Source organism: Amaranthus tricolor, chromosome 16 (genome assembly GCF_026212465.1).
Source record: "Amaranthus tricolor cultivar Red isolate AtriRed21 chromosome 16, ASM2621246v1, whole genome shotgun sequence".
Classification (NCBI taxonomy): domain Eukaryota; kingdom Viridiplantae; phylum Streptophyta; class Magnoliopsida; order Caryophyllales; family Amaranthaceae; genus Amaranthus; species Amaranthus tricolor.
Window position 1 is genome coordinate 9685316 of NC_080062.1, and position 13422 is coordinate 9698737.

Here is a 13422-nt window from a genome sequence, read left to right on the forward strand (position 1 = left end):
CCATGTGGCAAATCTTTGTAAAAAAAAAATGCTTTAAGTTAATTGTATGATATTTAGCTCAATAAATATAGAATTTTAAACAATTTGATTATACCATGTGGTAAAACTATGTAAGGATGCTACATGAAAATTTTCAATCCTTTTAGTTAATTGTATGATGATTAATCATTTTGAATATTCCATATAGCAATAAATTTAGCAATTAAACAACTTGATTATTCCATGTGGCGAATCTTTGTAAGGATGCCACGTTGAATTTTTCATTCCTTTTAATTAACAGTTAGTCTCTTGAGAGATCGTCTCTTTGAGAGACGTATTTCAAATCCAGCCCATTAAAGATTAATGCCTACTTACCGTATTTTTAATGCAACTTATATTATCCTCAGGACCTCAATGCTTATTGTATTCTTAATGCCTACTTTCAATATCTTAAATACTTTCAATATCTTAAATGTCTACTAAGTTATTCTTAATGCATACTTACACTATTTTAAAATATATATGATGGGCCAGGCCCAATTAGAGATGATCTCTCAAAGAGACCGTCTCCCACAAGAATTTGTGTTTAATTAATTGTATGATGACTAAAATTTAGAATTTATTTTGAATTCATATATTAAAACTTATAATTGCCCTATTAAAAGACATAGCTCTGCCTCAATAAAATATGGAGTTTATTTATTATATAACCGATTTGTTTTAGGATAATTTTCATAAATTTATTATCTCTAAGAATTCCAGTGAGTTCATGATGATTTGGTGATCCTTAAATCGAGTCCTTTGCCCAGCTTGAGTTTGTTTCTTAGAAGGCATAACTTTTAAGACTTCTAGTTACTTCTAAATATTCAAGCTCACTTTTAGCTTTGTTTTAATCTAAAAATTATTTTTTTGAAAGTTTGTAAGAAAATCATTTTGGAAATAAGATTTGATTTTAAAGTGTAAATTAATTTACAATTAATTAGTTATGCAACTCAATTGTAATTAAGAATTGTAAATATTAGAGTTTGCATCAACCTAAATAGTTTTTTATAATTAATAAACATAAAATTGAGGGTTGCAAACTGCGAAAGATGAGAAAATAGCAAAGGCAGCCCTAAAATTAGTACAAACTTCAAAAATCAACAGGCTATCAACAACCTGCTTGAATGGCAATAGTCAGGACTCAGGCGACAACATACTCAAAACCGTAAATTCTTAGTATCAAAATAGTAGTCGAGCGACAGGGAAAATCGCACAACTTTTGTATTCCCACAGGCGTTTATAGAATTTCCGGCACCTCACTGTACATTACTGCTTCAAATAGGTAATACTCTTTTATTGCAACGATACAGTATAAAACATCAAAAACGATGACCGAAAGTGGCGCAGATTAAATTGCCTCAAAAAGTAATGTTACAAAATTGCAATTGGCAGTTCAAGTTAATGGTATCGGCAATGGCGCAACCAACAGCCTTTCGTGACCTTTGTTGCGGTTGAAGGCAACAGAAATTTATATGAAACCTCATAATTTGAGGGCAAACTGAAAAAACAGGTAAGCTTAACCTAATAACGGTTCCAGTATGTCCTGCGTCTGAACCAATTGTAGTCAGGCAACTTCTTGAGAGGACCCATGGCGGCAATAGCAACATCCTGCCATCAAGAAATGAGCAGCACCTTAGCATTAGCAAGCTTTCCATGACGGTACAAGCATGAAGAACATGTTTCAAATTTATAAAGATGGATTTTTTACCCTGTCATAAATAAAGCGATTAGCAACACGTTTCACAGTGCTCACATCTACAGCATCAATCCTCGCAAACAACTCCGCAAATGGGATCCTCCGGCCATAAGTGAGTAACTGCAAAAACAAGATAATTGTCAATATAAAGCAAGTGGTGCACATTGATCAAGAGATTAGCCAAATAGCAATCAATATAAATAAACACACATTAATCATGAGCTCAGGTTGTACGAGTATGTGGTTGGAACATTAGAATATTTTGATTATAAACATTTAATTTTGATTTGATAACTCAAAAAAATAAAATTGCCACCAAATCAAAAATAAAAATATATAATTTAAATTATTTTGTAAATTTGTTTTCGGTCAAAGTAACCAAAACGGCTTTCATAGTAAATGGTTTTTGCAGTTGTCTAAGCCTATATTACAGTTGTCGAACGGTCAAAACCTTTTTGATGCAGTCGCAATGAGGATGGGGTTAATATTTTGCACTATGCTTCAGCGTGCCCCATGCATTTTAAAATTAAGGCTATGCCTAATAGGTCTGAAATCTGGACTCTGCTATGAACTAATAATTTCAAGAAAACAGTAAAATAGAAATTGAAATGATAAAATGACAAAAGATGAAGTATACTATCAAATTGATGATTAAAGAACGATTATAATGTAATGAAATATATAAAGCAATTCGAGAAGCTAGAGATCTCCTAAAATGAGTAAAACCCATCCATCAAGTGTTTAACAATCTTCAACATACCAATGAGCCTCCCATTCCTCTTATTTATAAGAAAACTACCACTTAAAACAAACTTATTCCCCAAGTTACTCCTAATATTGTAATTACCTACTTACCCCTTCGTAAACCATTATCCCCAAATATCAAGTCATTACAGACTCTTAAAATACATCAGACTTCATTGGTATGAACACAAATCATCAATGATCATACTATAAGTGCTGGCCAAGTATGTTAAATCAAGAAATCGGTTACGTGTCCGAAATAGGTTCTCTTTTGTTATAGTTGCCAATTGTGACAGTTTTCCAAGGGTCACTTCAAAACAATCTCCTTATTCTAGAATAGTGAGGCCACATCAGCAAGACCAAGTTCCAGCAGCATGTCTCCAAAATGTACAGGAGAGTCAAGAAATTTTCTACAAAAGATATGAAAGCCATCAGGACAAGTATAATAGGAAACAGAAAAGTACTAGGGCCATTAGCTCAAGTCTGGTTTGAACTTTGAACTGATGAGTCAATTGTCTAATATCTTTCTCTAGGACCTTCGCGTCTGTAGTGCACCACAGCCAAATATTTTACATGACAGCAGATACAAACAGTGTTGAACTACTGGACTCCACCTATCCTATTCAACCGCTAATACACAACAATTCAATCATGCTGAATCTTTGGCAATCCATAGCTACAAGCCTACAACATGCTACAACCTACTACAACAACACACAAAACACACCATTACCTAATGTCATTTTGGGGTTCCCTCCAAGGATTAGGTTTCAGAGGATTAGATATATGCAACCTTACACTTGTTAATGATAAACTTACAAAGAAGTTGTTTCCGATTAAGCCTGGGTAAAAATGTCATGTGCAACTTCAAATAAATAATAAATCTCAACTACCTAAAAATTCAGCCGGATTCTGAACTTTCTCTTACATTATTGATACACCTTACAACTACATAGAGTCCCAAACCAAGCTCGAAGCATTCCGTCACTTTCCACAACTTCTATCTAATATACAAACTGGTGAGGCGGGAAAATGAACAGCATATGCCAACATCCAGAGTTGCAAGTGGCAATGTCTTAGTATTCTTCCAATAAAAAAAAAATCAATATCATTCCCACTTCAAACAACATCATTGAACTTTTCCCCTTCCTTCAAAAACCATCTTCCAGAAGTTCTGCTCCGACATGCCAACAAAGATGAAGTTTTGAGCAGCAAACAATCTACTATCCAATCAAATATTAACTATTAAGAAGTTGCACATTTCACAAAATCCAGCTCAAAGTCTATATATATGTTGGACTAGCATATACAAACATGCACTATTACTCACTGATGTTTCACAACACTTTCCCTTCACTTCCTTGCAAAAAGTCAGAAATGACGTACCCACATCTTGAAGCATCAACAGACAATAAATACAATTATGGATTACAAAGTCAATAGAACAATTGAAGAACCAATGTAATGCCTAAGATGAGCCTACTGGAGTGCTAGAAGAACTGAAAGAATCAGGACCTCCTTGAGGAGTATGTATGCTAATTTCAACTTTAAAAAACATTCTAGGCAGTAGAAATTTTTTTGTATTATTCCTAAATATGCAATTGTATAATGGGATGCAATGAAAATATGGATACCTGGCGGCCAATATCCTCAGCAATTGGGCTTGTTCCATCAATGTGTAGCAGCAGTGATGACTTCAACTGAAAAATCAGAGACAGGCAGTTAAAAACATGCAAATTCATAATCCAGTAAGCTATTGTCTTGCTTTCACATCAACATAAATCCCTGGAGGCAGTTTTTAGATGGCCAACAATAATTTCAGTCTACTGTCTTGCTTACACATCTATATAAATTATGTTTTGGTATACTACCTACAGTAATTCCGTATTTGATTAAGAATTATATGATGAATGGCAGACATAAGAGTATACGTGGTGAAGGAAATTTAAGAACAAAAGAGAAGTGTTTCAGAGTTGGTTAGGTTGAACAAATACCATAGAGAATGTTTTTGAGACGTTCATTAGAAGCAAAAGACTTAAAGTGAAAAACAAGTGAGAGGAAAACAAGGACAGATGAATAATGGAAAATTCAGTATAGTATAATCAATTATCAAGTATAACAAAAAAGTACCTTAAAATACAATAATATGCATATAATTTTCTAAATATTTCAGAACAAGATAGTCAAATGAAAATTCTAATTTAGGGTCGATGAATTTGTGCAACTTCACAAGGGCATGTAGGATGTAGATAAATAGTCAACGTGAAGCATACGCTTTTCTTTGAATTATATTTAATTGTTCTCAATAATGTTAGCTCAGTTTCAACTAAACACTAAGTGAAGGTTCTAATGAGTTGCAAATAATTTAATTGAGTTTTTATTCAGTTTCAGGGTATTCAAACTTCCACATAAAATAAATCAGTATGATATAGTTATGCGTGTTTGAGCAATGTTTGTTTAAGCTAATTTCTTAAGCATTAAAATAGTTGCTCCTTTTTGAAGGATGTGTTCATGAATTGCAGTCCTAGCCAAGAAAAATTCCATTTTGCAATCCTAGCTATAACATGTTCTCAAGAAAGTAGTTCTATACTTGATCAAGAAATATATGATGCTCAAGATATGGCCATACATGCCATAGACTAGCTAAATTACAATACTAGCCAAAACATGTTCTGAAGAAAGTAGTTCCAAACTTGATCAAGAAATATGCGATGCTCAAGAGATGATAAGAAAAATAACAATATTACATAACCTTGGAAAGTGTGAACCAAGAAATTCCATCTGCATCAAGGTTACCTTCAAATATAGAACATTGCACGAGAGGCGGAAAGGACGAATATTGAAAAAAAAATAACGAAGTTGCAAGGGAGGAAATTACCTGATTACAGGCACGAGTTACATCAGCTTCCGAAACACGATAACACAACTTGCTAACTTCATGCATAATTGCCCATGCCAAATCATCCAAACCATCAGGCTGAAACAAAATGCACCCACCAAATCTGTAAGAGGGAGAGAGAGACCGCAATAGAAAACTCCTACAAGTCAAGATGGTAACAACTCTCTCCATGGCTTCTCCTCAAGATGCATTTTAGTATTTGAAAAAGCCATGGAGCTCAAACTAAAATATATTCGGATGTGCCCGAATCAAGCAGAGATGGAACACTTTTCTTAAAGGTTCAAATAAATTGAAAGGCACAAGCCGTATCACATGTTGGCATGTAAGTAGAGTTTCAAACAAACTAAATGTTTTAACAACTTATTAATGATCAAGTTCGATGAAGAGGACTGAGATTAAAAATTATATACGTTAATCAAATATAACGATACATGTTGTACAAAGGCCAAAAACTCAGTTCAAATGATGCAAAAATAAACTAAATAAAAAAATAAAAATTGGCAAAAGCTTTACAACAATCACAACTTTTTTTTATCTTTTAGAAGTAAAAAACAAATCCACCCTTAGAATAAATCCACCCTTAGAATATTTGGGAATAATCCCAAGTTTTAACAGTGACTTCCTATAGTGATCAACTATGACCTTTTATTTAAACAGTTAAATGACTTGCAAAACTATGTGAATGTCTCACTACTCAGCCATCATTCTCCGCCATTGATACCTGGAACAACATTTGATTTGGAACGGGGAAAGGGAACAACAAATGCAACCTAGATTGACTCGAGAACGATTGAATACAAGATACATTATATACAAAAAGTATATTTGAAAACAAAATTAAATTAAAATGACTTTTTTGCTTTAAGATGTTTTTAAGTGGAATTTGAAAACAACTCCTCGCTAATTGACAATTGCAAAGTAAACTATTGTCCTCCTTATAAAATATAGTACACAAAATATCATCTCATACTGTTCCTATCAACATTGAAGTACATAGCTAAAAGCCAAAGTCTGAGCCAAATAATATGATTGCCTTAATTTAACGAAGCTAAAGGATAACGTGAGTTTAATTGGAGCAATAGACAAAGTCCTTTCGACTTCCCTCGACTATCTAGCTCAAGATCTCAATCAATTCGCTATTGTACAAGAACTCTTTATTTTACCCCGCTACTAATGATATTCCAAGTGGTATCGCACTTCGATTTTTCATTTAGCACCAAAATCAGGTTAGTTAACATTTCCCATGAAACAAGAGTAAGAGCTCAATAGAAGTATCCAAATCTCAGATTGACAAGCTATAATATTCATAGGTTCCTACAACCACTAACTTTTTTTTAATTAAAAATCGAGTATCAGGGTTAGTGTGTACGCACCAACTATTCCCACACAACTAATAGAACAAAAAAAAGCATCTTTAACTTCTTTGATTTTATTCTCTTTTTGGAAGGAATATACACTTCAGGTTAGTTCCAATGTTTTTAGCTTGTCATGGGTTAACTTAGATAAGTCTATTCTAGTAGGCACATTTTGAATGTTTTGCGAATTACTTGAGAGCTTCAAGATTATACTGCAGACAAAGTAAAAGAGTCTATTCTAGTAGGCACATTTTGAATATTTTGCTAATTACTTGAGAGCTTCAAGATTAAATTGCAGAAAAAGTAAAAGATGGGAGGTGAAGCTACATTTGCTTTTCCACCACAACCAAATTGGGCATTTTAATTATATATAACCTAATTTTCAAGATTTCATTTTATTAAATCTTAGACATTTTTTACTGTTTTAGGTTTAATAGTTCTAATAAATTTCAAAGTTAGTATTTTTTGAATTTGATTATACTATTTCCTAAATTGAATTAAATTTTTTAATTGTAAGTAGTTATTGAAATATATTAATGTAATTGACCTAAGCCCTCCACTTGTATAGATAAGATTAAGTGATTGTTATGGTGCTTCGTATAAAGGGGCGCCTTAGGTTGTGAGAATTTCACTTTCAAAAAATATTATACATTGAAATGATCCCTCGCCCTGGTTCTTTGTAATTGTGCTCTTTTCATTGGTGTAAACATCTTGTTCATAAATAATATTGCTTGGTGTTTGGTTGATTATGGACTAGTTCTTCTAGTTTTGGTGTTTGGTTGATTATGGACTAGTTCTTCTAGTTTAATTGTCTTATTCATGAGTTTTGTTTAAAGTGCAAACTATTGTAGCTTATTATGCAGTCATTTCAACAAAATGTACAAAAAAAATCTCTATTTTACATCGGCAGACATAGAACATAAACGTTGCACATATCAACATGGAAAGACAACACAACAAAGCCAAAACCATGATTCCAACATGATAGGCAAACTACATGCACCAAAACAAATCAATGTGAGAGAAAATAATCGCAAAACTTTCTTTCACTCCGTTGGAAGCAAATTATACATAAAGGTGACCAAGGAGCACATATGAAGAAACACACCACTGTAGAAGAATAGAACACCAAGATGTAGTTTGAAGAACTAACCTTAGCAACAGCATAAACACCAAATAAACCGGTATCCTTGTAGTTAGTGTTAAATGCCATCATGCTTTCAGCAATTTCATTAATCCCAACCCTTTGTGCAAGCTCAGATCTGATTTGTAGCAAGAAATATCGTTAGACTATAGAGCTTTTAGCTTAACTTTTAAATCAAGTAAAATTGCACTCACCCCATGTGCTTCCCACCACCAGCATTTTTGTTCCAAGAACCCAACATTGACTGGATAACCATCAAAGCAATTGAATCTGGATCTGTGTATGATGCTCCATTGAAGGCAACAGCAAATTGAGCCAGTGGAATATCATCGTCAATCATTCTGACCTGATCTCGATTCAACACATGCACACAAACATCACACCAAAAGAAAATGTTAGACGAACACACCAAATAAAAACGTTGATAGTAGACTATAAAAATCCACACCTCAGAACCAGTGAAGGTGGCCGGCTCCTTTGCCACTAATTGACCAGCAGTGGTAGGATCAGTTGACAGCTTGGTAAAATATTTTTTAACTTGTTCAACAACATCCTCATGTTTAACAGCCCCAGAAGCAGCAATGACCTGAAATTTCAATGCTCTCTCTCAGCAACAAAACAAGCTCTAAAGGTTTGTGTTATTGTTTGAATTGACAAGTTATTTTTATTAAGAGGAAAGTTTACCATTCTTGGAGCTGTGTAGTGTGTGGCTATATAATTCTGAAGATGAGATTTTGTGATTGTTCTAACATTTTCAGCTGATCCAAGAATGGTCCTACCCAAAGGTGTATACTGGAAAGCCGTAGCATGTAGATGATCAAAGATCACTTCTTCGGTCTGACCTTCAACCTAGAAGAACCATGCAGCAAACTTTAACAGCATAGAACCAAAATGAGTTATTAACCAAAATTCAACTTCTCTGCACCTGAATTTGAAGAAATAAAATATTTATTTACCCCATGCAATTCTCACGTGTCAAGGGCTGATAGAACAACAAACGAATTCATATTACTTTCCATACTGTCATTATTGTTTCTGAAACAGATAGACTTACAGACCATAAAATTTGAATAGGACATTTAGAAATCAACCAACTTCAAGTCTGTAGCATGTTTTCATCTCGACAGTGAAAATAATATTAGTTCTCTAGGATATTCTGACAAACACAAAACTGCAAACAAGTGATATAGTTTCAAACCAGAAGAGAGCACTGTGCATTTCTAAATAGGTGTAGAACACTCACTAAATAATCCATTTAAAGTAATACTTTAAAATTAGCAGCAATATCTTTCGTCTTTGAGTCCTTGTCACTTGTTAGTCATTGCCAATAAAAAGAATCATGCAAATAACAAGGAGAACAAAGGCATAGAACTTTGTCACTTCCACGAGCATATTAAGGAAGGGGAGGGAGGGAAAATTGATGTGTTTTCCTCCGAATCTTTCTAATATTGAAAGGATTTACTTGTACAAAATGTAAAGGAGTGCTCCCCTCCCCTTTCAGTATACAAATGAGATAGCATATCTCTTTATTTCCCTCAAACCCTTCTATCCAAAGATATAGTAAAGGCAATAAAGGAAAACATTTAGTACACGTCAAAGAACAGAGCAAAGTCCAGAAATGTCAAGTTTGCATCTTTTTAGTATTTGCTTATCGATTGAAACTCATCTACAAATAAAACGAATGAAAAATAACTCCTGGCCGTAGAATAAAACAGATTTAAACAAAAATCACTTGTATTGAAGAAAACAATCTAACTATGTCAATCATCATATATTTCATCAAATGAAAGCATAATGACAACTTATTTAAACCAATATAATAATAATAATTTCTTATTGGAATTTTTCATATCATCATCATCCTTCCAACGAGTCCCCCAAGATAGGTCTGGCGGGGTAGGAAAGAAGGCAGACCCTCATCATAAGGAGCTTGCGATCGAAGCGAGCCCCTTAACTCAAGTATCGCAGCACGCAAAAGGCAATCTTTATAGAAAAAACTTTAGAACTTAGGCAATCTTTATAGCAAAAAAGTTGCACTTTAATTACAAAACCAAATTCATGAAGAAAGAGTTATAAAATAAATGAAAATTAAAACTGAATTGCAAGAAATAAGACTGAAGACAAACCTCTTCCATTTCACGCAATATAACATCACGTTCACGATTAATTCTAGCCTCCTCAAAGGTAGAATTCTGCAAGATATCAGACAAAACATCCAACGCCTTAGGAACATCAGAATCCATAACCTTAGCAAAATAAGTAGTCTGTTCTCTAGAAGTATAAGCATTCAAATGACCACCCATATTCTCAATCTCTTCCTCAAGTTGTCTAGCAGATCTTCTTTCAGTACCCTTAAATATCATATGCTCCAAGAAATGAGCAGTACCATTAGTCTCGTCACTTTCAAATCGAGACCCAGCATCAATCCAAACCCCAACAGTAGCAGTACGAGAAGCCAACTGTGATTCGGTGGCAACCCGAAGACCGTTAGGTAGGGTAGTGATTTTGGTAGCTGGAGAAGAGAGGATAGAGGTGTGATCTGCAATGGTAGGATGAGGAGAGTTGTGAGTTAGGTATTTAGGGTTAGGGTTTTCAAGGCGTTTGAGCTTGGATTTGACGGATTCAGCGAGATTATCGTAGATCATGGCATTGGGACCGGAGGATGGTGGTGGGGATGGGGCGGGAGAAGGGGAAGTGGTTGCCACGGCGGCAGAAGAGAAACGGCGGCGGGATTGGAGAGCGGGAGATCTCCGACATCGAGAGAAGAGGCGGTTGAGAGCCATGGTGGAGATTTGGGAAATGGGCAGTGTTAAATTGTCTATGACTAACGCTGATATTAATAGTAATTTGATTAATAATTGAAGAATTACCTACAATAATCTAATATATTTATGATTTTTCTACGTTTATCCCATCTGTTATTTAACAACAATTTTAATTTTGAGGGGTATTTTTTTTTGGAGTAAGTCCGATAACCGGATGACTTACTATAACAAGTTTTATTTTAAAAAAAGATAAATTAAAATAAAATGTCAAAAAAAATTAAAAATATGTTTTAAAAAATTTATGATTTTTTTCATTATTTAGAATTTTTAAGTAAATTTTCAAATTCTCTAACTATAAATTAATTTTCAGTTTAATTTTTTGGCGAATTACCTACTACAGGTCATCGGGTTACTCAAGTTTACTCTAGGCAGATACCCATAATTCCCTAAAATTGAGATTATTCATGGTTAATCAATAGGTGGAATTATTGTAGGAAAATTATAAAAAGATTGAATTATTCTAGGTAATTTTTCTCCATAATAATTATTCATGGTTAATAATTTCCCACCCTTTAATGTTGTCGCCCTTTTTTTATGTCATCACTTTTCTCCATAAAAAAATAGAAGTAATCAACAATTTAACTTTTTATTAATTTTGCTACAATAATCTAAATTTTTTATTAATTATGAATGAATATGAATAATCTTAATTTTAGGACATTTTTTAAATATTATTGCCTGTAATCGATTTTTATTGGTTAATTGATGAAAAAAATTAAAAAATCACAAATATTAAAAACTAAGAGTGAATATCAAAAAATAATCTTAGTTGATTTCATTTTTTATTTTTTTTATTTTTCAATTTTTTTCTAATTTAATTTTGTCTTTACTTTTTTTAATTTTTTATACAAAATAACTTGTTATACAGGTAAAAGGTTATAACAAACACCCCATATAGTTGAAATTTATTCATTTTTAATCAAAAGTTGAGATTATTATAAGAAAATAAGTAAAAGATTGGATCATTTTAGGTAATTTTTTCACACTAGTTCTCATCATGAGACGATCTCCATTAGGTCAGCCTAAATTTAAAAATTAAAAAAATTAAAAAAAAATGATGTTTTCTACAATTTAAATTCCATTGTTTTTCTTTATGTGTTTTCCCTATTGGACTGCTTGTATGAACTTATTTCACGGTGAGATGGTCTCACGCAAGACTTGCTGATTTTTTCAAAAGAAGAAAAAAGGTCAAGTCTTACAAAATGTGCAACTTGACCTAGGTCAAGTTGTATATTTTGTGCTACTTGGGTCATTTTTTCAACAATCGATTAGAAATTAAATCGATCGATATTCTTAGATTTGTTTTCACATTGCAATTACGTTAATTAAAATAAAATTACTATTTTTTCATATTTTGAAATAAAATCAAAATTAATCGATCGATTTTATATTTGTCAAATGCCAATAATGCACTTAAGTTGATTTAAGCGAAATTAATTTTTTTTATTTTTTATAATTGAATGAATCAAAATTAAATCGATCGACATTTCAGATTTGTGTCCACATTGCATTAGACATTATTAAAACAAAATTAATATACTCCTATGTTTTTTATTAAGTAATTTAAAAGAATAAATCGATCAACATTTTAGATTTAGTCTTATATGAGTTTTCGTTAATATAAATTAATCAATATGGAAATCTATATGTTACGTTTACATTAAATAAATATTTGTTCGTGAGATTTAGAGAGCAAATTGAATTTAGAGAGTTTTTATAGAGTACCGAGGCAAAATTGGAAGTTTTTGAAAAGAAAGGTGGCGACAAAAAGTAATGTATATTATTAGTAGGGTTAAGCAAAACCTCCGCAACATTCGCTAACAATAACAATTTTATATACATGAAAGAGTAATTTAAGAGAAAAATAAAAGATAAAAATAATAAAATATATATATGTTAACGGGCCATTTGATGATAAATTTAAAATTTATGTTATATTAGGCAATGTAACTATTGATCATAACGATATAATTAAAAATTAAAATATTCAAATTTACTATGTTAAATTAGATTTCTAATTTACTACTATTTTTTAGTCATCCTAACAAATACTCCCTCCTATGCAGCCTAAATGTCCTATTTGACTTTTTACGAATTTTAATGTGGGTCAAAATGAGACCCTTGGGGTAGGAGAGAGAGTAATGTTATGGGTTTTTAATGAATTGATTAAGTGATTAATAATTCCCTCCATATTTGAACATACTTGTGTGCATTTAAAAATGGTGAATATTTTTCACGTTCAAAAGTGGTTATTTTTTTAAATAACCGAAAATTACATAGTTCAGGTTAATAATCTAAAATATATACGTCCTACGAATAGGTCCTACAATTACATTACATACTTAGTCCAGAAAATTTTTTAAAAAAACACATAGTTCAATTACTTAATCTCGGACAGCTTTCTCAAATCTTCAACAGATTCGGTGTTGTTCAAATCTTTCCGATCATCGACTTCAGATTTTTCACGTAAACAACAAAAAATGATGCATTAAAATTTTCATAAATTGCCACGGTATTGTAAACAACCAAAATTTCATTTTTATAAAAAAATCATCATTGTGCCATCCCATTTTTATTCAAAAATCCAAATTAAATGTCCAAAAAAATACAGAAAGCAGAAACCAAAACCAAAAAGCAAACTAAATTTAGCTGAATAGGCGCCAACTAAAAAATAGAAACCCAAACAGCACACAATAGTGGAGAACAGGCGCCAACATCATTTCATCAATGGCGCCATA

The 13422-nt window shown here is 32.5% G+C and overlaps 1 protein-coding gene across 2 annotated transcripts; it reads right to left on the reverse strand.

Moving 5' to 3' along the window:
- Positions 1 to 1257: 1257 nt before the first annotated feature.
- Positions 1258 to 10695, reverse strand: LOC130802897 (probable mitochondrial-processing peptidase subunit beta, mitochondrial). Of its 2 annotated transcripts, XM_057667003.1 has the most exons (9): positions 9986 to 10695; positions 8544 to 8708; positions 8308 to 8445; positions 8054 to 8205; positions 7869 to 7977; positions 5340 to 5438; positions 4096 to 4161; positions 1730 to 1837; positions 1258 to 1629 (listed from the first exon to the last, which is right to left on the reverse strand). In XM_057667003.1, the coding sequence occupies exons 1-9, from the start codon at positions 10640 to 10642 to the stop codon at positions 1543 to 1545; spliced, it is 1581 nt and encodes a 526-aa protein (XP_057522986.1). In that variant the 5' UTR covers positions 10643 to 10695; the 3' UTR covers positions 1258 to 1542. The 2 variants fall into 2 exon arrangements, with proteins under 2 accessions (XP_057522986.1, XP_057522987.1); XM_057667004.1 differs by lacking the exons at positions 1258 to 1629; positions 1730 to 1837 and adding an exon at positions 1943 to 2871 and having other exon boundaries at positions 9986 to 10688.
- Positions 10696 to 13422: the final 2727 nt, after the last annotated feature.